Source organism: Felis catus, chromosome F1, assembly GCF_018350175.1.
Source record: "Felis catus isolate Fca126 chromosome F1, F.catus_Fca126_mat1.0, whole genome shotgun sequence".
In the NCBI taxonomy this organism is placed as follows: domain Eukaryota; kingdom Metazoa; phylum Chordata; class Mammalia; order Carnivora; family Felidae; genus Felis; species Felis catus.
The window spans coordinates 44,351,734-44,378,899 of record NC_058384.1 but is presented as its reverse complement, the minus strand read 5'-3'; the positions used below and the strand labels follow the sequence as shown (position 1 = coordinate 44,378,899).

At 52.9% G+C, this 27,166-nt stretch overlaps 1 protein-coding gene and 1 long non-coding RNA gene across 13 annotated transcripts in view; one reads left to right on the top strand and one right to left on the bottom strand.

The window, feature by feature from the left end:
* Positions 1-801: 801 nt before the first annotated feature.
* The window catches only part of IKBKE (inhibitor of nuclear factor kappa B kinase subunit epsilon), a 31,529-nt gene continuing 5,164 nt past the window's right edge, over positions 802-27,166 (bottom strand). For 3 of the 12 annotated variants that reach the window (XM_019822142.3, XM_006942925.5, XM_006942924.5), the window contains 19 exons: positions 26,260-26,508; positions 25,824-25,953; positions 23,955-24,136; positions 20,168-20,328; positions 19,213-19,323; positions 18,718-18,897; positions 17,912-18,108; positions 17,097-17,161; positions 16,924-17,015; positions 16,710-16,796; positions 12,836-12,911; positions 12,601-12,713; positions 10,614-10,690; positions 7,994-8,033; positions 7,124-7,225; positions 5,826-5,922; positions 4,970-5,082; positions 4,693-4,764; positions 2,173-3,005 (listed from right to left, as the gene is read on the bottom strand). In XM_019822142.3, coding sequence (XP_019677701.3) covers positions 2,972-3,005; positions 4,693-4,764; positions 4,970-5,082; positions 5,826-5,922; positions 7,124-7,225; positions 7,994-8,033; positions 10,614-10,690; positions 12,601-12,713; positions 12,836-12,911; positions 16,710-16,796; positions 16,924-17,015; positions 17,097-17,161; positions 17,912-18,108; positions 18,718-18,897; positions 19,213-19,323; positions 20,168-20,328; positions 23,955-24,136; positions 25,824-25,953; positions 26,260-26,508 — 2,178 coding nt within the window. In that variant the 3' untranslated portion in view covers positions 2,173-2,971. The other 9 variants (XR_442285.5, XM_045049287.1, XM_006942926.5 and 6 more) reach the window with 9 other exon arrangements.
* LOC109495724 lies at positions 5,078-6,418 on the top strand. The gene is made up of 2 exons (XR_002151368.3): positions 5,078-5,935; positions 6,088-6,418. It is a non-coding gene; the product is annotated as an uncharacterized LOC109495724 (long non-coding RNA).

Genomic DNA, 27,166 nt, shown 5'->3' with positions numbered 1-27,166 from the left:
CAGATGCTTCACTGACTAAGCCGCCCAGGCGCCCCAAGAGCATCTGTTTCTTGATCTACCCTGCACAAGATCTTCACAGCCAAGAGAGGGGCAGGGGGGTGTGCAGAGAATTAACATTGTGTTTCAGGCACTTTGTGGACATATCTGATCTATTCCTACCTGTAACTTTGAAAGATGTCATCACCACTTTACAAATGAGACCGAGGCACAGTGTTTCAATACACCCTCCACAGCGACACCAAAGAGTCATATCTTTAAAATACCAGTTGGCCTTGGCTTTAAACCTGTTTCTATGCTTCCCTGAGGTAAAGCTCAAATTCCCTAGTGTGGCCTACAGGACCTTTTGGGTCTGGCTGCCCTCTTTCCTCAACACTGACTTCCCACTTCAGCTTCCTCCACAGTGACACACATTCTTACAGTTCTTTCCATGCCGTGGCTGTGCTGTTCCCACTGCCGGGGACGCCTGTCATGCCTTCTTTGCTAGGTAACTCCACTCACCTGCCAAGACCTCACCAGAGTCCACTGCCGCCTGAGTCCTTCCCTGACCTAACCGCGGTCCCCTGTGATGACGGTGACGTAATGCCACACTTGAGCTGTGTGTTCCTACTCTCCTCATGACACTGAGATGCCTCCCCCATCAAGGTGAACTCCTCCGGGAGCAGGTGAGGCATCGTAGTCACCTGTGTGGTTTTGGTACCCATAACCGGGCCTGGCACAGTACGGGGTGTTCGGTTCATGCCTGAGGAACCAAGTGGGCTCATTTTAAGTGTCGTGTTAGGAATCACTACAGAGGACAGAAAGGGGAGTTTAAGAGGTCTTCAGACACCTGAGGAACTTACACCGTTCTGAATCTGGGCCTTGGTCCAGTTCCTCGCACAGAATCAGAAGCTCTGCAGGAGTTTAAATCGGGGGAGGCGTCCACGTCCCAGCACAGGAACAGACTGGAGCCTTTGAGCATGTCCTCTGCTGGGCTCTGCTCATGAGATCACAGAGCCTGGATCATATCATGTCTCAAAAATCCACACTTGGCTTTCAGGGATCCCCTGGCTCTTCTGCTGAGCTCCACCAAGCATATGTGATCCAGAGGCAGCCACAGCTGCCAGGGAAAATCCATGCTGGGACTTCCCTACAAGGCCATTGATGAGCCAGAAGTGTCAGCCTGAACTTCACGCAGGCAGAGCAGACCAGGCGTGCCCAGGGCCCAGGGCCGTGGAGAGGCAGCAGCTGGTTCCAGGGGCCCCAGACTCTGAGCCCATTGGGTATAGATGACCCCATGGACGCCACCCTCCCCAAATGGCATACGTGAAGCCACTTAGGCCTGATGCAAGCAGCCCCTCGGTGCCCCTCCCCTGGGTCTTTAGAGGGTGCTGGTCTTTTCCATAGAGAAGCAGCATGGACGGTATCAGAATGCAGGACCCAGGTCTCCTCACTTCTGCCCTGCTGGGTCATTAGGCAGGGTAGCCTCTGAGGACATGGAGGTTTCGTGAAGACGGGCAGGAAAGATTTCTGGGGTGATCTAGAGTCAAGCATAGTGTTGTTTTCATGCTTCATGCACAAATGGAGCCTCCCACGCATCTCCCTCCCCTCATGGGGCTACTTGACTGCGTTCTCCCCCACCCCCTGGGCTAGGTGGGTAGCCGAGTTCTGCTTAAGGGAAGGCTGGATGTAGTGCGGGGAAAGACTGCGTTTGTACAAGTCTGAGTGCCCAGGCACCATTCTAGCTTCTAGGCAAAATGAGGGAATACTCAAAATGGTCCACAGTAGTGCTTAAGCTCGATATTTAGGACACAGCCTAGGTTTTGAACAGTGGTGGGGAATGGGGGTGGGGGAGGAGTAGGCACTTAGATGGTGGATTTGAGTTGGTGGGGGAGAGAGATCTCCATTCTCCCCAAGTCCCAGGCCCCCTATAAGTCTCCCCCAAATGACTGGGGGCAGGAGAAGGAATGGGCAGGCAAGCCCTCCCAGCAGGATGCCATCTTCCTCGGACTTTTCCCTAAAATTAGAGCCCATTTAGGGGAAAGGCAGGGATCAGGAAGTGACCAGTCCCGCCTCCATTTCCCAGTCCTTGTCCTCACAGATCCCCACCCACCGCCTGCTGGGATGTCAAGCACACACATAGCCAAGAGCCTTCCCCTGCCTCACAGACACAGCCCAGCGAGAGCCACTCAGAAGTAGAGAAAAAGAAGGCCACGCCACATTTATTCCACTTCTTCACTTATCTCCTTTGGGCACTGGGCTTACGGGCCTGTGCTCACTGTTGACAGTGGCTGGCTGCGTCTCCCAGAGCCCGGCAGTGCCTCGGGCAGAATGAGGAGGGCAAGGGTCCCCAGGGACCTAGCACCTGGCCTTGACCACCCATTCTCTCAACCCTGCCAGGCTCTGCCAGACCAAGAGTAGAGGCAAAATCAGGCTCTGGAATGCCTGAGGCTGAGGGTGGGGACCCCCAGAAATCGTAGGAGGGGGGAGGGTTGTATGTTCCCTGGGAAACCCCTTAAGAGGAAGGAAGACTGAAATTAGGTCGCTTGACCTAGCATCCTCGGGGAACCCCTGGAGGCCTCCTCTTCTGTTCCCTGAGAAGTGAAGCCCCGTAAACCAGAAGAGGTGGGTGGGCAGATCGATGGGAGTGATCTGAGTCTCTTCTCCCCCCAGGCGGCCTGCCAGCGTTAGCCACACAGGCCCGGGAGACGGAGGAGCCGTACCTGAGCCTGTGTGAGAGAGACACAAAGTTCAGCCCAGGCAGTGGGGCCTGTCGGAGATGGCCTGGCACCCTAGGTCCTACTGTGCTGCTTCCGGCAGAGAGGCAGTGGAAGGTAATGCTGGTGACATCTCCCAGCTGTTGGCCGGGAGAGAGGTAGGCTGATGAGACGGGACCAGACATCATCCTGTGTTAGGTCCCGCACTGCAGGCAGGAGAGCGGGCTTTGAATGATTCTAATGCTTCAGGATGGCGTGCACCCCGTGGAGCTCGGGCCTCAGGAGTCAGGAGCCGACGGGGGCCTACTTAACCTGTAAGGAAAGCTACCAGTTAGCTTCCCCCACCTAGGCAGAGAAGCCTGCAGCCCGTCACCCGGGTCCCAACACACTCAACTTTCAGGAACACCCAGCCATTTTATCCTGAGCTGTCCCCTCGTCGTGTCTTTGACCTCCAACTCTGGTCCTCATCCCTGACTACACTTTAGAATCCCCTGGGGAGTTTATAAAATCCCCAACCTCCTGCGGCACCAGAGTCTCTGGAGGCAAGACCTGGGAGCCACTCTCTTCAAAGCTCCCCTGGTGAATCCAGTGTGGCCAAAGGTCAGGAGCAGCTGAGGTGGGGAGAGGAATTCGAGTTGTTTCTGTAGGCTCTTTGGCTACAGCTCTGCATAAGGAAGTGAAAATTCACTAAAGTTTTGAGTTATCTGTAAATAAACTCCATATCACAGCAAGAAAAATTTATGTCAGCACTAAAATTGGAACTTCCTGCCCACGAGGGCCGCTTGGGAAAGAATTCCACCCCCACCCCCCCTCCTTGCAGGGGTTTAAGAGGATGGATTCTCCCCTCACTGGGATGGGTCAGGGAGGAGCTCCCTCCTCAGCCCAAGGACCCTGAAAGTCGGGAAAACCGCAAGTTCTGCTCCTGGCTCCCCAGCGCCCAACACTTGCCATTTAGTGAGCCCTTTCCTCTGTGCCCCTCCTCCCCAGCACATGGTGTCTCTCATCCTGCTTAGGCCACCACCAGGGAGGGGCACCATTCATTCCTATTTCACAGGGGAGGGAACCAAAGCTGAAAGCAGGACAAATCTCCCAGGTTCATGCACTTTGTACAGAGCAGCCAGGAGTCAGGTCCTGTTGGAATTTCTGCAGATTCTTTCCACTGTGCCCCAGGTTGTCCTGTGGGGAAGCGACAGACTAGGCTGATGGGAAGGGTGTGGGGTGTGCGCGCACATGCACAAGTGTGTATGTATGTAAACAGGCACTCTGACCTTCAGGGCAAGGACCATCCTCAATGCCGAGATTAGGTCCCCCCTTCTCCTTGGTATTAAAAATGTGCTTTATACAAGCAGGACTACTAGATGGCAGGGCTTTTTCCCTTTCAAATGCGCTTACTTGGATATGTGAGAAGTTGGTCAGTCTGTTATTCCCCAGCTCTCTTTTGTGAATGTCACTGGTTCAAAAAATCCAAAAGTCTGAGCCCTGCTGCACCCCCTGTGGTTCACCTTGCCCCCCACCCTGGGGAGGGGACCCTAACAGGAGGTGATCCAGAGTCTCTGAGGCTGGGCCCGCAGCCTGGCGGCCCTGGGAACATGTGCACAAAGACGGAGCCCGCGGAGAAAGGCCTCGGGCAGTTAACCCACATTCTGTGCTGCGGTTTCCTGGTGTGGGACATGGACAGCAGGACCCTATGGATGGTTGCAGAGGTTGAAGGGCTCGGTCTGGGGAAGGCATCAGGCAGAGTCCACATTCTCAGGGAGCAGGATGTGGCCACAAGCCCACGTGCTTCCGAGTCCCCCGTCTGACTTTATTGAGGCTCACGTCCTCAAGACTCTAGTGAAAGCCTACACCTCACAAAGATGGCGACCCACCTAAGGACAAGGCCAAAGCTCCGACGTGACTGGAAAAGGGACACCTGTCATCAAACCTGCATGGGCAGGCACAGGGACCCAAGGGTGGCTTGAGGAGCCGCCCGTCCCCACACACAGTGGGAGCTCCTTACCCTTCAATGATGCGGTTGTTGTCCTGAAGGTCGAAGGCCAGCAGCTTCACCTCCTCGCAGAGCTCCTGCATGCTGTCCAAGGCAGAGGGCAGAGAGGCGGCTGTGGCTGAGGCCCAGCTGCCCGCCTGACCCCTTCCCCAGGAAGCCCGCCACCCAGACTCTCTTGATTCCTGCCTCCCAGGCCTGAGGCAGAACCCCTCGGGCTCTCACCTCTGCACCCTCCCCCTCCCCACTATTCCCTTCCACACACACTTCCCCTCTTCTCTCCAGCACTTACTGCAGAACCAGGTCTGTCAGTGCAGGGCTGGGGTGGGGAGCTGTGGGGGGTGCTGAGACCTGAGCCCCCATTGTTCTGTCCTGAAGGAGCTGGTGAGATAACTGGTCAAGGATCTGAAGGGAAAGCCACACTTTAGTCAGGAGGGGAGGCCAGCAGGTGTGTTTCTTTGTAAGGGAGGTGTGAGTAAGGGTAAGAAAAGGGTGACAAAATGGCTCCCAGCCTGCATCCCTGGGGCACCCAGAATGCCCAAGCCTTTCCCACAAGCTCCTGCTTCCCACCCTGGGAGCACGGCTGACACAGCCACCCTCCCTCGACTGTGCTTGGATTTAACAGTCCAGACTGTCCAGTTCTCCTCTGGGTCCAGCCCACAATGCCATGGCCCAGCCCAAGCCAGGAGCTCCAGAGAAGGGGCAGGGCAGCCCAGCCAGCCTCTGAAGGGATGAGGCTGGCTACAGGTGCCACGGGCTGGGGACCAGAGAAGCAGCCTTCCCAGAGCTGCCTGTGTGGGGGTCTCTTCCCAGAGAGCAGACTAAAAGACCACAGAGAGTTCACGTGGCCTCCCTCAGGAGTAGCCTGGACACTTCCCAGCTCCACGGGGCCCGAGGAAGATGTCCCAGAGTTCTGGAAGCTGTCTGTGCAGTGACCTTCAGTCTCAGATCACCAGGAAGTGCCTTCCCTTCCCTCTGTCCCCACCTCAGGGCACATTTGTATGTTAGAGACCTCCAACCCCACAAAGTGCTTGGGCTTGGTTGAAGGCAGCCCTGCCCAAAGGCAGAGGAATGGCCCCATGGCCCCAGGGTGCCGGATTGACCTGGCTTCCTCTCGGCAGCCCCGGTGCCCCCTGAAGATCTCGCACCTTGCTGAGGCTCTCCTGGGCTCCCTGGGCTTCTGTGTTAAAGGCAGCCACAGAACAGCTGACCATACGCAAGTGGATCCTGGTCTCGTGCACCTCCCTGGAGAGAGCAGGTAAGAAATCAGAGCTGGGTTTGCTCGTTCTGACAGGGGCCCATCCAGCCGCCCTTCGGGTCACCACACAGACACGGGGAGAGGCTTTCCAGACAGCGGAGGATGGAGATGATGGGTCCTGGCATCTGCCCCCCCTCACTGACTCTTGCCAGGTGCGCCCTCACCTCTCACGGAGGGCACTTCTGACTGAGACTGTTGAGGGTCCGAGCAGAACCACGGTGGGAGTGCACAACCACATGTGGCTGCGCCCACCACACATGCCAGTGAGGACGAGCTCGGGGCCAGGTCAGGCTCCAGACAGACAGAGGAAGCCCACCCCAGGGCACTTGCTACGGGAACGGCCCCATTTCCAGAGCAAATCGAGGTCAGGACTCTTTTACGAATTCTCTTTTTCTCTAAGTGGAGGGAGTGGGCAGGACCATTTTCCCCACTGCACAAAAAGGAAACCAACCCAAGGACAGATAAACCAGTGGTTGATTCTCACCCCTGCCTACACATTACAATTACCTGGAGGCGCTTTTAAAGTGCTGACTTGCAAGCCTGACCTCAGACCAATTAAATCAGAATTTGGGGTGGGGTGGGGTGGGGTGGGGGGGTGGAGGAGGAGCTGTGTTCTAATGTGAGGATGGGTGTCAGCCCCATAACAAGCCCACAGGTCATACGGGCCTGGGAACCGGCCCTCTCTTCTCAGGAGGGGCCGGTATTCCCACAGGCAGGGGAAGGAGGGAGGGACTCATCCGAGAAGGGAAAACCCAGAACTCCTACAGGGGGCCGTCTGAGAGGGTTCTATTCAAGGGCCGCATCCCACTTCTCCCCAGAGAGGGGGCTTCCCAACACAACCACCTGGAAACATGGAAAGAAGCCAGAGTTTCCAGGCAGTCATACCCACAGACTAGTCTTTGCTACTTACTAGCTGTGTGGTATTGAGAATGAGACCTGTGCCCTGAGCCTCAGTTTCCTCATCTGTGAAGTGGGGTGAGCGTGTGTACTGCATAGGGTAGATGTTGTGGGATTAAATAAGCTAACGTACAGAAATCACCCAGGTGCACAAAAAAACCCCTCATGTCTGGTCTTTGTGCCTTTACTCCCACCTCCCCTCAGTTAGGGCTCTGCAAGCCTGAAGGGCCAGGCTCAGAAGGGCCCTGGGGGTCCACGAGCTCAGCTCAGTGGGGAGGGTCCGACTGTTACCTCATCCACTTGCCGTGCGTGACTAGAGATGTCTGGTACTTCTGCACGCACTTCTCCTGGAATACCTGCAGGAGCCTTTTGGCTAAATGACCGAAATTCACCCTGAAAAGACAGAGAGACCCCCAGGCACAGAGATAAGCAACGAGAGCCACCCGCGCACAAGGGCAGCGTCCCTCAGTGTCCACCGCCTCAAGGCCCACGGCAGGGCTGCCTGTCCCAACAAGCAGGAAAGGATGCTTGCACACACGAACTGTGGAGATCGGAGTGGCTGGAACACACGACCCGGCAACAGAGAGATGTGGGGGAAGGACAAGGGGGCCTCAGAGAACACACATGCTCACAGGCTCAGTCCTCACAGGGGAGATGAGATGGTTCTGGAGAGACTGAGAGACCGTGTGTGTGTGTGTGTGTGTGTGTGTGAAGGTTAGGGACGGGTGTAGAGCTGGGGGAGTAAGTCTACAAATAACCACTGAAGTCAGGGAGGGTCTCCTGCAAGAGGAGAGTCCAGCATACAGAGGAGCAGAGAGCAGTGCGAGGGAACGCTCCGGCAGAGGTCAGAAGCCGGAAGCGGTGAGCGGGGAGTCAGTGAGGGCAACTAGGAATGGAAATATTCCAAACAGTCTTGTTCATACTAGAAATAAACCCAGTTACATCAAGACTGCTTCAGGGAAACCTCCCTCTGAGTCAGCTACACGATCTCCCTCCCCTGACCCCAGATAACCTGCCCCCACATACAGTTACCCGCTCTTCTTCTGCCTAAGCTACGGCCCGGATCAGAGCCCTCCACCCCATCCGGTCAGGGACAGAGTATCGCTCCCGGCGACACCCACCCTCCCGCTCACCCACCTGCCAGGGGCACGGGCCACTCACTTATCCAGCTTGTGAATCTGCTCCTCGTTGTAGCCGAGGCCTGAGGGAAACAGACAGGAATGGTGTCGCCTGTTTAATTAGTCAACGAAACAGAATGCCACAAGGGTCTGGGGACAACTACAAAGATGAAGGCAGCTCAGCCTGGGCCCTCAAGAGCTCAGTGGACCCAGAAAGGTCAGGAGTGAAACAAACAGCCAGGAAAGGGTGGGGGGGGGGTGCGGGGAGGGGCAGGCATGAAGCTGCAGAGAAATTGCCGTAAGGCTCCTGGGGCTGGGGGTGGAGAGATGATACTTGGGGATACTTTCAGGCGGGATGTGGTGGATGAGGACCTTGAAGGACGCGTGGTCAGCCCCAGCTCCTCCTCCAAGGTCATCCAAGACCCCTCCGGAGTGGCTGATGCCTGCAGTCTGTGGGCCCCATTCCTGACCATTCGAGCTGCAGGCAGAGCCAGCTGGGCTCTGCAGCAAGGGGCTGGATAAGCCGGGCCACCACCCTGTACCTCGCCTTCATTCTCTACCTCCCCCCTTTTTGGACCAGCCACTTTTGCCAGAAGAGCTGGTTTTCGCCGCCTTGGCCACCTCCTGCCAATGCTCACCGTGCTAGGGAGATGCTGCCCCCTCCTGGGCTTTGAGGGAATGGGCCTCCTGGGGGTGACCTGACGCGGGAGTTTTGCCTTGCTGCCCCCTCCCGGTTCCCTAATGGCAGAACCCCCTCCCTGGGATCTTTGTCCTGGGCCCTGCTCTCAGCTCTCTGAGCACTCGTGAAGTCCCAGTTCCACGCCCCAGCCCAGCCTCCTGGTAGCAGGAGGTGGTGGGCAAGTGACCTCATCTCATCGAGTGGGCTTCCTCATCCATCGTCTGTAACACCAGGACGGGTGTGAGGAGAGAGAGAAAACAAGGAAGCATATTTCGGAATGGCCTCTTTCAACACTCCAGGGGGTAGCAGTCAAGAGTTATTCTTCCTTTCAGTTTTAATTTTCATAAAGGACTCTTGCAGACCCATGGAAACAAAACTCTTTGAGGTTGTAAAGCGGGTGGTTAGAAGTGTCCACACCTGGATTGCTTGGGCTATTTCGTCTCCCAGGGTCTTGGTTTCCTCACCTATAACTAGGGGAGAGTAATGGTGCCTAGCGAGGTGCTCAGAAGGGTAGTGATGGTAGGATGATGGAATCCCAGTGACGAAGGCAGAAAAGCCTCCGAGGTTCTCCTGAAATCACAGCAAGGAGGCCAGCTGGGCGTCAGGAACAGGAGAGTCTCAGTTTCCCCATCTCCTGTGCTGCTCCCCTACCCCCTCCACAGCCAGACCCAGAGGCAGGACTGAGGCTCCCACGGAGACAAGATCATCCGGATCTGTATGTCTGAGTCGGCAGCCACGAGTCACAGGTGGTTACTGAGCACCTGCTGAGTGGCTAGTATGACTGAGGAACTGAATTTTATTTTAATGTAACTAATTCAATTAATCAACAACTTAAAGCTGGAGCAGTGTAAAATATTGTTTTCCTATGGAACACAGCTCTATGGCTTTGGTGAGACGACAGCTCACCTGCCAAAAAATTAGCTTCTGAACAGAGATGTGCTGTGAGTGTCAAAGACACCAGGATTGTGAGGACTTAGCACGTGCCAAAAAAAAAAAAAAGAGGTAAAATATCTTTTTAGTAATTTGGCTTATGTTGATTACATGCTGAAATGACAATTTGGATACATTGGATTAAATAAAATATATCATGAAAATTAATTTCACCTGTTTGTTTTTACTTTTTAAATTCTGGCACGTAGAGAACTCAAAGTTAGGCGTGTTACTAGCATCACATTTCTACGGGTCAGTGCTTTTTAGATAATTCTAGGGATGGAGGAGAACTTGACACTCAAGACCAAGGCCTTCACACATCGGGAGATGCTTGCTACATGGGTGGAGAGGGAGAGGGTTGGCTCCTGGTGTGTTAGTCCCCTAACCCCAAAAGTCAACTGAGGTCTCCCAGGCCCTCAGGTCCACAACCCTCCCCTAGGTTCCATCTTACCCTGTCCCATGATGGCAGTCACCTTGGGCAAGCAGCTGCCCATCCCTGAGCCTATAAATGAGCTGCCCCCACCCAGAGGGTCTTTGTGCAGATGAGTAGATAACACAGGCTAAGTAGTTGGCCCAGTGACTACATGACATTTCTTCAGATCCTCCCTTATCTGGGAAACCTGGCTGTTTTAATGAGCCAAAGACACAGCAGGTAGGGAAATATTCCTTAAACTGTAAAGTGCCCTGCAGAAGTGAGGGGTCTCTTTCAAAGGCCACCTCTCCCATAGCAGCCAGGCTCCAGCCAGCTGAGTCCCCCACCCATGCCATCTAAGCCTCTTACATGGCAATAGGTACAGGCTTCACGTCCCTCAGTTCACAGAGGGACACGGCCTAGACCAGCTGCACCCCGGCTGGCCTCACATGCACCATCCACATAGGGGCCTCCAGCGGCAACACCGGTGCTGTATTGAGAGAGAGCTGGATAAGCAGAGGGAGGGAAGGAAGGAAGGAAGGAAGGAAGGAAGGAAGGAAGGAAGGAAGGAAGAAAGGAAGAAGAGAGAGATGGGAGAGAAGAGAGAGAGCAGGGAGGAGTTCACTTCTCCCCTTGGCTCACCTGGCCTCATTCTGGATTTCTTGAACTGTTTGTAGATGAGGTTCATCTTGTCCAAACAGCACTGAATCTGCTGGATGCTGTGGGCAGGAGACAGGGACCAGGCAATGGGAGAATCCAACAGCGCAGAGGAAAGGGTAAGGGAGCAGTTGGCACAGCCGGTGGGGGGCGGGGGGCTGGGGTAGCGGAGGAGCTGCCTGCCTGAGGAAGGAGCCTCATTGCCACAGTTTTGGGGGCTAGTCTGGAAATGAGAGTGACTTTCCTGTCCCTAAGCTTGTTTGAAGTGCCTTGGGGACGGCCAGCCACCTCTCATTCCCATGCTTATTCCTTCTCTCTCTCTCTCTCTCTCTCTCTCTCTCTCTCTCTCTCTCTCTCACACACACACACACACACACATACGCACACAAGGTATTGAGTAAGACATAAGATAGACAAAAAGCCAAGGGGGACAGGCCAAGGAATGGCCTTTGCTATACTAGAAGGCTTGAGAACAGAATCCAGGAAGGACCCTGAGAGCCTGAGAGCCTGGCAGTGCCTGGGGTAGATGGGAGAGGAGCAGAAATCTCTCTTCTGGTCGCCTGGGAAGAATAGAAACATTGCCCTCTTGGTATATTCAATGCCTGGCACACAGAAGATGCTTAAATAATGAATCAACAATCCCTGTCTAAAACGAGAATGAATCCAAGGGTCCTCAGTCTTGCCTGGAGGCAGGGGAATGAGGGAGATGACCTCCCAAGGACCTTCACCTCCAAGGGCTTAAGGTCATTATTGTTTCTTCCTTCCCCCTTTCAGGCTGGATACAAACACTTTGTTTGAGACGTTAGTGTGTGTGTGTGTGTGTGTGTGTGTGTGTGTGTGTGTGTGTGTTTGTGTGTGTTGTGGGGGGAGAGGTGCTCTTCCTCACCCTCAGGCCTGTTTAGCTCCACTTCCTTCCTGAAGTCCCTCCCAGTGACCCCATCTCAGCTATTTCTGGAGCTGGACTCTGGGCAGGGCCCAAGCGGGTTCCCAGGGCTCTGTGGGTCACCTGCCCTTTGGAGAACCTGGGGTGAACAAGACCTCACCACCAGTTTTTAGCCAAAAGACTTGGGCTAGATACGGTCTTCTGATTTTAGAGAGGTAATTCAGTTACATAGGCTGTATTGTGGAAGAGCCCGAGTGAGGCCTGGCTCAGCATCCCTTGTGAGATACACCCCAAGTTCAGAGAACTGTAAGAATGCTCAGTGTAGGTGGGATAAGAGACTCATGCCAGCTGAGGTCAGGTTTTGCAACCAAAACAAACCAAACCCAAACAAAACAAACGCTACTGCTTTCAGAACTCTTTGATTTTGGAATTGAGGGCCTGGGTTACCGATCCGTGTAGGCACTGAGTGACTGATCAGGGCGGAGCCACATGCACCAGGCTGCGAGGGGTGGGGGGGCATTTTCACGTTTGTTGAAAGACAGAATGAGGCTGTAGAGCCTGTGTAGGCCTCCCTGGTGTAGGCCAAGACCATGGGTCTGGAGGTAGGCAAACCTGAGCTGAAATGCCACCACCGTCACGTGTCATTGACCGGCTGTGACCCAGGGCACATTAACCTCCCTGAGTGAGCTTCCGCATCTACCAAAGCAGCGTGCTAGTGGTATTGTTATTTTGAGGATTAAATGAGACGCTACAAATAGGAGCGCCAACCCAGGGAATGAGCAGAGCAAGGGTTCACAATAGAAATGGAACAAAATTATTCTTTTATTTAGACCCAGTGCACCTGCGAGGATTTCTAATTTGCTCTCTGAACTCCCAGAGGGGTGCGGGACCCCAGATCCTTTTCTACTTCCGGCCAGTCTCAGGGGACGGTCTTGCACATTCTTGGATCCCACACCACTACCCCATGCCCCAGCACCCTTGCCGAGATAAGGGAGAAAGCGGATTGATTCCTAAAAAGGCTACTGGACCTTCTGAGCTGTGCACCCCTGCCCCCACCCCCACCCAACCAGAAAGGAAAATCCCACAGACCTTCTGTCCGCATGTACCTGATCCCGGTTCTTCATCAGCTCAGAGCTCAGGTTGCTTAGGCTCATCTGGGTCTCTGTGATATCGTGGGCATATCTGGAGAGGGCCTCAGCCAACTGGAGGACAAGAAAACAAAGGGCAGACCCCCAGAGGGTCCTCAGCCTGGGGTGCTGGTGGCAGCCTGACTTCCCCCCAAACTCTGCACTTGACAGTCCACCCACCCCCCGGCCTCACTCACAGCCCGCAGCTTGGACCTCAGCTCTGTGACTCTCTTCAGTTCCTGCATTTCAGGCATCCCAGCCACACTGCTGAACCTCCAGGGAAGGACAGAGAAAGGACATGTCTGGGGGATTGGGAGGCAGAGCTCCATGACCGCATGCTGAGTATGACATCTTTGGGGCAGCCTTGCTGGCTTCTGGGGTATCTGGGGAGTTCTGTGTTCGGATCAGAGGAACCGACTTCAAGAGGCCCCTACTCACCAAAGTCGTACCATTGCTGAGCACTGCAAAGAATCAAGATTGAGGTGGATGGAAACAACGTGAATCTATGAAAATTCAGAGTCCATGAAGCAAGGCGACTGTTAATGAACTCCTTACTAGGAATATTTACAACTAAAGGAAAAACTGAATTTTCTTCCCAGTAGATACTGTATTTCATGATAACCGATAGCTTACTAATAAGGGGAAGCTAGATTGCATAGAATACTAGCCAACAGTATTCCAGGACCTTGTATTATCAGCATCGTGTTGCCCCCAGTGAAATTATTTGTTTGGGGATGGTGTTAAAACAAATGATTCATGATTAAGGCACGGACACTTGTGTTCTGCCAAAGTAACAGCACACTGGTTCTTTCACAGGGAAAATGTGACCGCACAATAGAGGAATTAGCCTGTCCCCACCCAACGAGGGGAAGATATGAAGTGTGCTCAGTGTCACTAGGACGTATTTCGGCAAAAAAAAATGTTCCACTTGAGTCCATCCAGGCTTCAGAACTCTCAGTTTATATAAAATGCTGGGAAAGAGGGAAAAAACCAAAGGGTATCGTGAGGAAGCACTAGGCAAGTCCAGAAAGTGGGACGATGGGTGTTGTCCCTCCAACATGCTGGTGTCATGAAGGGGGAGGGGAGAGGCAGTCTTTCTTGATGAAAATAGATTTAAGGAGCATAACAACTACACACAAAGTGTGGTCTTGGATTGGATCCTGGTTTGGACAAAACCAGCTAGAAAAGTAAAGCAGGGGGCTACTTAGGGAACGTTGATTATAGATGGCTTTAGATGAGATGAAAACGTATTGGCATGGGGTTGGAGAGTTCATTAGCTGAGAAAAGCAGGTTCTAGAAGAGCAAGTACTATAAAATCTCATGTTGGTGAATATATATATTTTAAACACACAGAGTAGAAAACTACCTAGAAGGACGTGCACTACTCATGTGTGACAGCCTAGCCCTGGGTGATAGGACATAGCACTTTTATTTCATGCTTGCTTATCTGTATTCTCCAACTTTCTACAATTAGCATATACTATTTCGATCACGATAACGCTCAGGGGAAAAGAATCCTGTGCTTTGGCTTGGGAATGGCAGGGGTACGGAAAGCAGAGGGGAGAGAATTAGGAATGACGCGGAAGCCTCATGAGGGTAGGGGTGCCGCCCACTTTGTTCACCATTGTATCTCCAGTGCGGGGCAAAGTGCTCAGCACACAATGGTTCCTCGATACATGGTTGTTGAATGAATTAGTGAATGTACAAGTGGATTTCAGGGTGTGGAATAATTGCTGGCAGAAGAGGAGGAGGCCGACCTGGTCCAGCTGGGCAAGGAGTCAGGGCAGACGGGTGTGAGTGCTACTCGTAGGTGCCACCTTGCCTGTCTTGCGTGATCTGGGCTCAGTCACTGCAGCTCTCCAAGACTCAGGTTCTTCATGCACATAATGGGGAGATAAATCTCCTTCCTGCTGCCCAGTAGAGTGTTCGTGGGCATCAAACAGGACCTCAGAGCTAGAGCTCTTGGCTAGAGAGCATGGACACACATTTTTGGTGGTGGGCGTGGGGGAAGCACTGGGGCTCCCGGAGCAAGTCCTGGCTGCCTGAACGGGGCCACGGCATGGCAGCGGCTGCCAAAGACGACCAGAGAGCTTCGGGACACAGGCAATGACACTCTGCCAAAGGAGCCTGGCTTCGAAAGCCCGTCCTGGGGAGCCCGAGGCAGGAGGAGTGTGCTGTGGGAGAGGTGAGCAACCAGGATGGGCAATGGCAGCCACTTTATGCCTGGTGCTTGTTAAAGTACCCCAGACTCCAGAACCGACAGGTCGAAGGATGTTCAAAAAAGAATGGGATCACAAAGCGTCAGAGGCAGGAGGCCTCAGAGATCATCCAGTTCTCTCATTTTGAAAAAGGGGTAATAGTGGCTCAGGTGGGGAGAGATAACAGTGGCCTGAGGTCCCTAGTGAAGAGCGTGGACTGGCCCTCTGACTCTCTGCTCAGTGATCTTCCCGCTGTCTGTACTCCTCCTTGGTGGGAGGCTGAGATATGAAGCAGGCACTCCTGAGCCTGACTTCTCTAGACACACCAGGCCTCCAAGGGCCCTTGCAGCCAGAATGGGAAAAACAGCAGCCAGCAGACCCGGGACTCCAGGCCCAGGGCTGGGCTGTCCCTTCTCCACAGTCCTCACAGTCCAGGGCAAGTGGGCAGACAAATACCATAAATACTTTCTCTACACACTTCTTTCCTGTTCAAGAACCTACAATAGACCTCCAATGGCCATTTTATTGGGGTCCAATCTGCCAGCTGGACCTTCTAGGACCTCCATGCATTCTCTCTCTCCTTTCCACTCCTCCACCCTGCTCTACCTTCACTCTGGGATATTTTCCATTTTTTTCCCATTTTGACTATGGCTTCAACAAACATCACCAGCATCCCTTCCCCAGTCTCTTCAATCACAACCCCCTTTTCTGTCCCTGCACAGGACCTCCCAACTCAAGGTATTCTCTTTCACTCTGGCCTTAAAAGCTTTACCTCTTCCAGGAAGACCTCCACGATTGCCTTTCCCCATATCTAGTCTTTCTTTACCCAACCATCCTATCACCTGGGAAGAGCTACCTCCTGCAGGGGAATGTGGACCCCTCTGTGCATGGGGCCACATCTATCCCTGGACCCCCTTTCTGTGCTCTGGACAGAGCTTTGAGGAGCAGTGCTGGTGCCCCTGCAGCCCCTTATCTCTACCAGCCAGGCCAGGGACTCTGTTCCTGACATCTGGAGACTCTCCTCTGCCTCCTCCCGCACCACTACCACCCTATCTGCCCCATCATCAGCATTGCTGCTGCCAAGCAAGGGAGCAGTGAGTCAACCCACTGCTGGGAAACTCCCGGGACCTTCCTGAGGATAAGGGCCAGGGGGTGTGAGGGGTGGGGATATCAGGCATGTTCACGCAGTTTCTGCTCCTTGGTCATTACGTGTTTCCTTCTGGTGGGGAAGGCTTTCCTGGCCTGGAGAGCCCCCTTCTCTCAACTGTACCATAGCCCCCATGCCTTCCAAGATTCGGGGGGCTGTGCCCACGGCTCGGAAGTGCTCCGGCCAATGGAGTCCTCCTGCTTCTCATCTCCAGACTCTTCAGCTTGGTTCCCTCCTCCCCTTCGTCCCAGTCTCCTCACATCTGGCCCATCACCCCTAATTAGCCCAAGTCCGAGGAGCGGTGGGCACGGGGCCCCAAGGCAGGGCCGGGGGAGATGAAGAAGGTGAGGACAGAGACAGTAGGAAGAATGTGGAGGATGAGACCACCCGATCCCAGCTCTGTCAGGTCCAGGGGGACGCCGTGCTGCTCTGGGGCTTGGGACCTGCTGAAGAAGTGCCCCCATGGGCCCTTCCCCCCACCCCCTGCAGTGTCTGGGTGGCAGGGGAGGCATGCACAGTCACCTAGCAGGGTGGGGGATGAGGGACAGGGCAGGAGTGCCCCCTGCACGCCTGGATGGCAGGGAGGGCAAGAGCTCTGGGTGTGGGGAGGCGAGGGGCGTTGTTGGAAATATTGGGGGTGAAGAGCAGGCAGACAGAGAAGGGCTGAGGGGTCCGAGCCAGGCTCACACCTGCAGCAGCCCACCCTGCCCTGGGTAGGACACCCACCTCTCAGTGCCCAGGCTGCTGCTGAGGAACAGGAGGGCCATCCGCGTGACCTCCAGCGTCCGCCTGCATGTGGCCTGGAGCATCTCCCTGCCGAGGGGTGCTGAGTCAGAGCTTTGTTCTCCCCGGGGACCGAGGGCATGGCACCCGCGGGAATGGCCCCCGGACCATGAGGCTTGCCCGGTTTGCCCTCCCCATCCACCCTCGGGGTACTTACACGAACCAGTACAGCCCCCGAAGCATTAGTTCCTGCCCGGCCAGCAGGGCCCGCGCCAGCCACAGGGCCTGGTAGCCAGCGCCCAACACGCTCTGAAACACACAGGAGACAGCGGTAGGTTTCCCACCCGACCCCCTGCGTGACCCCTCCCTGCCCCCCGGGCTGCCTCTCACCTTGGCAGTGCTGTAATCCGCCTGCAGATCCACTTTGGGGAAGAACTTGGGGATGTCCTGAGCGGCTGCAGACAAAGGCCCTGTCTGAGGGGGTCTGGACGAATCCTAAGTTCCTCTTTCCTCATTCACCATGCACATCCACCCCCACCCCCTCTTCCATCTCTAGCTTCCCACCTCACACAGAGCCCCCCCCCCCCAACCCTGAATAAATGCACTTTATGTGCTCCTTTACAAGTGCAGTCTCTCACTGCCCCCTTATGTCCTCTTTGGAGAACTGCAGCCTTACATCCAAGGTCCCAAAAACAGCCAGAAGATGGGCTAAAACCACCCTCATGCCCAGGAGTCTCAAGGTTAATTCTCCTTTCCAGCATTGGAGACCCTGAGGAGGTTGGGACCAGCATCATTCAAATGAGAAGGAATGATACTTTTTCTAGAACTTGGAAGACAAAGCTCTGGGCCCTTGACCACCTTTCCTTCTCTCCATCACCCTGGACTCCTGCTTCCTCCAACCCAAACTATCTGAGGCCTTCCCACCGATTGCAGAGATTGTGGAAACATATTAAATCCAGATCCCCCTGTTTCGACTGAAGTTTCTTTCACAGCTCCGTGGCCACTGCGAAGCCCAGGGAGGGAAGTCAAGCCACCTGCTTGAGTCACATGGCATTTTAGTCACATGGTGTAGAATTAGAGACCAAATCTGCCTTCTGCACCCTTGGGGTGCAAGGAAACACCCACAGAAACATTAATTGATACCTTGGATCGTAAACCCTTGCCCCTCGTAGCAAAGAAGAGCCAGCCTGAGTGGCCCTACTCACGGTCCCTGAAGGCCAGCCCCTTGGGGGTCTCGCTGGCCATGCTGAATAGGGTCAGGGGGCTGCTTGCTGTCGTGTGGGCGATGTGCTGCGCTGAGAGGCTGGGCTCAAGGACACAGACGTGACCCTCAAAGATGTACTCCTGATGCTGGGGGGCCACACTGGTCTGCTTGTATACGGCTTCCAGAAAGATGGCTACCCTAAACACACAAGGGAGTTGGGGGGAAAGGGGGAGGGTAGGAAGTGTCAGTAGTCAGGGTAGGGGTCCAGGGGACCCAAACCCTAGCTAAGTCCTTATCCATGGAGAAGGTCAGCTTTTCAAAGGGAGGGACCGGGTGACTTCCTCTCTTATCAAGGGTGGAGAGACAAAGGTTGGAGCTCATGTCTTAGGGTGGATGGAGACAGTGGGAACAGAACACAGGAGCTCCAATACCCAGCCTCTACCTCTACACCCCTTTCCCGTAACCCTCCCAGTAAAATTCACCTAGTCCTATAAAATGCTCCAGAAATAAAGGGTTCAATGAGCAGTACTTTTGGAAAACACATTGCCAACACACGCACACACGCATGCACACATGCACACAGGTACCCCTCAGATTTCTAATGCACATTACCATCGTAGAGATTGCTGAATCTGTGGAGTCTAACAGCAAGGAAGAATCGTTTTACTCTAACTTTGTGGAACTAGTATTTTCCAAACTAAGATTGGACCCAGAAGCTCTCCTATCTAAATAGCCCACACAATGCCGCCTGGGATACACCCTTCTGCTTGGGTAGAGAAGGTTCTCGGGCCTCCGTTGCTTACTCACGTGTTGTGGGCGTGGATGTAGACGTGGTGCAGGACCGCCTGGGACAGGGAGAAGACATGGACAACAACTCGCTGCAGGATGTCACTGGTCTCTGCAAAGAACTGGTCGAAGCCCCAGCACTTGGCCTGCTCCACCTCCAGGATGTTGGCCAGGATGGGCACCAGCTGGCTCTGCAGCCCCCTGTGCCCCAGGACATGCAGACGGTCAGGAGGGCCCAGGTCCCAGACTTGTCCTCTTGGAGTAGGTAATAGGGCATTCCCTGAGAATGTCCCCAAGAGCTAGGACCAAGGCGGTGGGGCAGGGTGGGATGGGGAGGAAGAGCTGGAAGAACCCATTCCGGCATGAGGATGGAAACAGTGAGGTGGAAAGGGAAAGTCGTATGCCCCAGCTGACTGCATGCCAGGGGCCTCGGAGGTAGGGCGGGACTCTCAGCAGGGGTAGGTGACACCAGCCCAGACTCCAGTCTGTCTGCCACTCCTGCAGGGCCCCACTCACATGGACAGCCGGCAGGTGATGGGGAGGGTGTAACTCCACTCCAGGGGCCCGTTCTCCCGCCTCTGAGTGCCTGCGATGGCCCCGGCCGGCTTCTCCGTGGTGATCCGGTACCTGGGGCGAGGCAGGACCAGGTCAGCGGGGCTCCTGGCCCATCACACTTCACGGGATGGCAAACTCAGCATGGAGGGCTCGGGGCGTTGGTTCCCATCAGTCAGCCACTCCAAATTAGCTTGGAAACGGAATTTGAGAGTCCTGGCCCTCAGCCAACAAGATTCCCAGTCAGGCTCTCGGCCCCTTTCCACTGTCCACTTCCTCCACCCCCTTACTGCACATCCCCCGATCTGGCCGGCCTCGGCACCTCTGTCCTCGCTGTGCTCCACTTCACAGACCCTCCCCTCCCTTCAAAGTCCCGCCTTCCCTGACAGCCCCCGCCTGTCGATCTCCTTCCCCTTGCCCTAACCTAATCCAGGTTCCACACAGCTGGACCCCTGAGCTGAGGGTGGGTGTTTCGACCTTCCCACGAATCTACCTTAAACCTCTTCTGCTCTGAGCAGTGCCCTCAGTGGGAGCAGCCACCGACTGAAGCTACTTCTGGAGCAGCCGGCAGGAAACCTGGGAAGGCCTCCCACAAGGGATCAGGGCCTGGGTCCTTGCCCCACCTTTGCCCCTGGCAGGTTCCACAAGCTTTGGAGCCTCTGCTGAGATGGGGGAGCCACTCGTGGAGGGAGGCTAAAGGGAAGCACTGAGCTGAGGGACCGTGATCATCTCCCATCAGTCAGGGCGGGCTCAGCTTCCTCTTTCATTGGCTGGTAACAGAGGATCGGAAAGGAGTCTGGGTGGGGGTGGCCCAGAGGAGGACCACAGAGTGAGAGGTGGAGTAGGAGATACAGCAGGGACCAATGGAGGAAGGTCCAGGGCCCGTCCCTTCTCATTCCCTGTCCGTGGCCCACCGTACATCATCTCCTTGTTGCGCCGTGGTCCACCGAAGGGGACGAAGGGCAGGCTGCCGGTGGCTGCGTGGTACAGGGTTACCCCAATGCTCCAGAGATCCACGGTCACCCCAAATGTCTTCTGCTGGGGCTTGCGAAGCACTGCCCGTTCATACATGTCAGGGTGCTGCGAAAGGGAGAACGAGAGGGCAGCCACGGAGACGTGGGTGGGCAAGGGCTGGAGCCCCCATCCATCAGACCTCCTTCCACCGCCTTTGGTGAAAACAGAACTATCAGAACCATCTCCTTTGTCATTTCAAAAATGGGTATGGGAGCACCTGGGTGACTCAGTTAGTTAAGCATCCAATTCTTGGTTTTGGCTCAGGTTATGATCTCACAGTTCATGAGTTCAAGGCCTATATCGGGCTCTGCACTGACACCGGAGCCTGCTTGGGATTCTCTCTCTCAAAATAAATAAATAAGACCAATGAAACCAAGAGTTGGTTTTTTGAAAAAATAAACAAAATTGACAAACCTCTAGCCAGGCTTCTCAAAAAGAAAAGTGAGATGACCCAAATAGATAAAATCATGAATGAAAATGGAATTATTACAACCAATCCCTCAGAGATACAAACAATTATCAGGGAATACTATGAAAAATTATATGCCAATCAAATTGGACAACCTGGAAGAAATGGACAAATTCCTAAACACCCACACTCTTCCAAAACTCAATCAGGAGGAAATAGAAAGCTTGAACAGACCCATAACCAGCAAAGAAATCGAATCGGTTATCAAAAATCTCCCAACAAATAAGAGTCCATGACTAGATGGCTTCCCAGGGGAGTTCTACCAGACGTTTAAAGCAGAGATAATACCTATCCTTCTCAAGCTATTCCAAGAAATGGAAAGGGAAGGAAAACTTCCAGACTCATTCTATGAAGCCAGTATTACTTTGATTCCTAAATCAGACAGAGACCCAGTAAAAAAAGAGAACTACAGGCCAATATCCCTGATGAATATGGATGCAAAAATTCTCAATAAGATACTAGCAAATCGAATTCAACAGCATATAAAAAGAATTATTCACCATGATCAAGTGGGATTCATTCCTGGGATGCAGGGCTGGTTCAACATTCGCAAATCAATCAACGTGATACATCACATTAATAAAAGAAAAGATAAGAACCATATGATCCTGTCAATCGATGCAGAAAAGGCCTTTGACAAAATTCAGCATGCTTTCTTAATAAAAACCCTTGAGAAAGTCGGGATAGAAGGAACATACTTAAACATCATAAAAGCCATTTATGAAAAGCCCACAGCTAACATCATCCTCAATGGAGAAAAATTGAGAGCTTTTTCCCTGAGATCAGGAACATGACAGGGATGCCCAGTCTCACCGCTGTTGTTTAACATAGTGTTGGAAGTTCTAGCATCAGCAATCAGACAACAAAAGGAAATCAAAGGCATCAAAATTGGCAAAGATGAAGTCAAGCTTTCGCTTTTTGCAGATGACATGATATTATACATGGAAAATCCGATAGACTCCACCAAAAGTCTGCTAGAACTGATACATGAATTCAGCAAAGTTGCAGGATACAAAATCAATGTACAGAAGTCAGTTGCATTCTTATACACTAACAATGAAGCAACAGAAAGACAAAGAAATTGATCCCATTCACAATTGCACCAAAAAGCATAAAATACCTAGGAATAAACCTAACCAAAGATGTAACAGATCTGTATGCTGAAAACTATAGAAAGCTTATGAAGGTAACTGAAGAAGATATAAAGAAATGGAAAGATATTCCCTGCTCATGGATTGGAAGAATAAATATTGTCAAAATGTCAATACTACCCAAAGCTATCTACACATTCAATGCAATCCCAATCAAAATTGCACCAGCATTCTTCTCGAAACTACAACAAGCAATCCTAAAATTCATATGGAACCACAAAAGGCCCCGAATAGCCAAAGGAATTTTGAAGAAGAAGACCAAAGCAGGAGGCATCACAATCCCAGACTTTAGCCTCTACTACAAAGCTGTCATCATCAAGACAGCATGGTATTGGCACAAAAACAGACACATAGACCAATGGAATAGAATAGAAACCCCAGAACTAGACCCACAAACGTATGGTCAACTCATCTTTGACAAAGCAGGAAAGAATATCCAATGGAAAAAAGACAGTCTCTTTAACAAATGGTGCTGGGAGAACTGGACAGCAACATGCAGAAGGTTGAAACTAGAACACTTTCTCACACCATTTACAAAAATAAACTCAAAATGGATAAAGGACCTGAACATGAGACAGGAAACCATCAAAACCTTAGAGGAGAAAGCAGGAAAAGACCTCTCTGACCTCAGCCGTAGCAATCTCTTACTCGACACATCCCCAAAGGCAAGGGAATTAAAAGCAAAAATGAATTACTGGGACCTTATGAAGATAAAAAGCTTCTGCACAGCAAAGGAAACAACCAACAAAACTAAAAGGCAACCAATGGAATGGGAAAAGATATTTGCAAATGACATATCAGACAAAGGGCTAGTATCCAAAATCTATAAAGAGCTCACCAAACTCCACACCCGAAAAACAAATAACCCAGTGAAGAAATGGGCAGAAAACATGAATAGACACTTCTCTAAAGAAGACATCTGGATGGCCAACAGGCACATGAAAAGATGCTCAACGTCGCTCCTTATCAGGGAAATACAAATCAAAACCACACTCAGGTATCACCTCACGCCAGTCTCTGACCAAAATGAACAAATCAGGAGACTATAGATGCTGGAGAGGATGTGGAGAAACAGGAACCCTCTTGCACTGTTGGTGGGAATGCAAATTGGTGCAGCCACTCTGGAAAGCAGTGTGGAGGTTACTCAGAAAATTAAAAATAGACCTACCCTATGACCCAGCAATAGCACTGCTAGGAATTTACCTAAGGGATACAGGAGTACTGACGCATAGGGGCACTTGTACCCCAATGCTTATAGCAGCACTCTCAACAATAGCCAAATTATGGAAAGAGCCTAAATGTCCATCAACTGATGAATGGATAAAGAAATTGTGGTTTATATACACAATGGAGTACTACATGGCAATGAGAAAGAACGAAATATGGCCCTTTGTAGCAACGTGGATGGAACTGGAGAGTGTTATGCTAAGTGAAATAAGCCATACAGAGAAAGACAGATACCATATGTGTTCACTCTTATGTGGATCCTGAGAAACTTAACAGAAACCCATGGGGGAGGGGAAGGAAAAAAAAAAAAGAGGTTAGAGTGGGAGAGAGCCAAAGCATAAGAGACTCTTAAAAACTGAGAACAAACTGAGGGTTGATGGGGGGTGGGAGGGAGGGGAGGGTGGGTGATGGGTATTGAGGAGGGCACCTTTTGGGATGAGCACTGGGTGTTGTATGGAAACCAATTTGACAATAAATTTCATATATTGAAAAATAAATAAACTTAAAAAAAAAAAAACAAAACCCACATTGGTGTGGAGTTAGCCCATCCAGAGCATTTCCATGTGCCCACTCTCTGCCCTGGGGAAAGTGGTGATCAGTAGTGCCCCATCCTAGGTGAGGATCACATCAAGGAACTAATTGCACAAGGGAGGCCTGGGGCAGGGGGGGCCCGGCCAGAGGGGCCCGGGCAGGGACACTTGGGCAGGGAGGCCCAGGCAGGGTGCAGCATCACCTTTCCTATCTTAGAGAACAGAATAAATCCTTCTGGTTGGGGTGCAGGGGTGACAGATACCCTGCCCCACACAGGGGGATTGAACAGAGCCCCTATTCAACACCCGACTCACCAGGTACTCCTCAGTGCCATAGACAGAGACAAACTTCTCATCGTCATCCAGCTCCCGGGCGGCCCCGAAGTCCGTCAGCTTATAGATGCTCTGCCCCTCCTCCCCCATGAGGCGCATGATGTTTCCAGGCTTGATGTCACGGTGGACAATGCTGTTTTCCCGCAGGTGGTTCATGCCGGCCACTGGAGACGGAGGGAGGGCTGCTAGCTCTCTGGCCAGGAACAACTCAGTGTGTGGGGCTTCTTTTGGGGGGAAGGACGCCCTTGGGTCCAGATAGAGAGTTCGCATGGGCTGACAGAGCCACAGGAAAAGCAGGAGGACAGACATGGGCACAGGGCAAAGGCGGGGAGCCCAAAGACACGGGTGCTGAGGTTCCACTGGGATTCCCTAACAAATTAACAAGGATGGTGTCTCTGCCTCCCCAAAGATGGCATCCCCCTTCTTGTCTGATTTATTTTTAAAAATTGTAATAGGGGCGCCTGGGTGGCTCAGTCGGTTAAGTGTCTGACTTTGGCTCAGGTCATGATCTCACAACTCATGGGTTCGAGCCCTGTGTTGGGCTCTGTGCTGACAGCTCAGAGCCTGGAGCCTGCTTCAGATTCTGTGTCTCCTCCTCTCTCTTTCTCTCTCTGCCCTCCCTTGATCACCCTCTCTCAAAAAGTTAAAAATTGTAATAAAATATACCTAGCATAAAATTTAGCATTTTAATCATTTTAAGTGTAAAAACCCCGTGGCATTAAGTCCATTCACACTGTTGTGTGACCATCACCACTGTCCATCTCCACAGCTTTGCCAATGTCCCAAATAGACACTCTACCTATTAAACAATCACTCTGCATTCCTCCCCCTGCCCCCGCCACATGCCATTTGACTTTCTGTCCCTGTGGATTTGACTGTGACTTACTTCACTTAGCAGTGTCTTCTAGGTTCATCCACATATAGCATGTGTCAGAATTTCATTCCTTTTTAAGGCTGAATAGTACCCCATTATGTGTATATACCCTATTTTGTTTGTGCATACATCTGTCCATGAAGTGTGGGTTGTTTTCTTCTCACGGCTGTTGTGAATAACACTGCTATGAACTCTGGTGGACAACCTGCTTTAAGAATTGTTTTTAGGCTAGTGGGGTGCCTGGGTGGCTCAGTCGGTTGGGCATCCGACTTCCGCTCAGGTCATGATCTCACGGTCCATGAGTTCGAGCCCCGCGTCAGGCTCCGTGCTGACAGCTCAGAGCCTGAAGCCTGTTTCAGATTCTTTGTCTCCCTCTCTCTCTGACCTTCCCCCGTTCATGCTCTGTCTCCCTCTGTCTCAAAAATGAATAAACATTAAAAAAAAAAAAAAAGAATTGTTTTTAGGCTAGAGTTTTAGACTGCTGATTAGCAGGAATCAGATATAGTAAAAACGTTGGGGTTGGCAAGCATAATTCGTTCCGGAAACATGCTTGTAATTCAAAGCATTTATATATCCAAGCAAATTTCGGGAACCATTGGCTCAATTGTGATCATGTGACATCTGGCATCCGTGCCACTCGTATTGCAAGACGTCGCTCGTGTATCAAGTTAAAATGTATTAGAAATGTTTGCTTGTCTTGCGGAACGCTCGCAGAACAGGTCACTCGCAATCCAAAGTTGTACTGTACTTCTGTCCATTCATCAGTGTCTGTCCTGGACCTGGACAGAGTCTGTCCTGGTCTGTGAACGGAGAGCCTCTTAGGGACAGAATGTCTTCTCTGTTTGGCTACTTTTTTCAGAAATGCCAGACCCTTTGGGACATCGCCTTCCCCTGAGGGCTGGGCCTGGGGCTGGTCTGAGTGGGGAGGAGGGAAAGAGGGGGGAGACTTCCCTGTGGGGGGTCAAGGAGGGGCTCACCCACACAGCGCAGCACCACCAGAAACTCATCCTCCGGCAGCCCGAAGGCGTTCTCGGGGCTTTCGAGCACGCTCAGCAGGCTCCCACCAGAGCAGTACTCCATCACCAGCACCTTCTGCCGGCTGCCCCCCTGTGGGTGGGACGGAGACAGGGAAGCTTGGGGCAGAAGGCAAATGTCCCCTTCCATCGCTGTGTGAGGAACCAGCTTTCTCAAGAGGGGGTGACTCAGCCTAGAGCCAAAAAACCCCCTTCTCTAGGTCCCAGCTTCTGGCCTTGCCTTCCCTCCTTGGCCTCACAGTGACCCCACACACCTGAGCCCAAGATTACCTTTTCTAGGAAGCCCTCTTTGATTAGGCCCTACCACCCACCCTCACTTTCCCCCCACATCCCACCCCACATTCCTTACTCCACCCTACAGGTTGCCTCTCCGGCTGACCTGCTGACAAGCATGTGACCACGTCTCCATGATTCTGTGACCTGAGTCTTTCCAGCCTGTGTGGGTCAAGGACAAGACCACCTCCCTCTGACCAAGCACTGGACCCACCGTCTCCTCCACCGCAAAGAGCTTGACGATGTTCTGGTGGTTCAGCTTTCGCAGGACATCAAACTCCCTCACCTGCACCTCGCGGGGTCGCAGGTAGCTGGCGGTGTTGAAGACCTTCACGGCAACCAGCTCCCCGGATTTCTGCCATGGGGGGCGCGGGTAACGTAAGTCCCACCCCTGCCCAGGGGAGCACACCCGCCCCCAGCCCTCCACGTAGCTTCCCCCGACCTGCCTGAGACCAGAGATGAGCAAAGGCAGCCTGGTTGGGGGTGGGGGCTCCCAGCTCCCACCCAGCTCCTTCCTCAACCCAGAGGGATTGAAGCAGGTCCAGCGCTGGTTGGGGACAAGGGCTTGGCGCACCAGATAGCCTGCAGGGGATGGTCTGTTGTTACTATTACCGTTTCTGTTGGCAACAACCACAATGGCAGCTACCACTCCCTGGTGCCAGTAGCAGAGCTGGGATTGGAACCTGTTCTGTCTGACTTCACCTCTTGAGACAGGACGGTGCCATGTGTCTCATACAGTCAGTACAGCACAGCGACAAAGGCAGGGCAAATCCAGACAAGTCCTACTTCCCACCTCTGCTACTCCTAGATTTGCTGCCACTTCCCCGGGATGATGGCTTTGTGTCTTCCTCTCTTTCTCTCCAGTCCCAAAATGTGCTTGACGCAAGCTCTTAATCCCTAAGGAGCCCTTTTCAGCTCCCCACACCTCTTGCCAAAGCCCCCGGCTCCAGAGCATGCAGGACAAAGTCCAGAGGCCTCTGCCCTGCTGCCCAACAAGGTGCTGACGGGGCCAA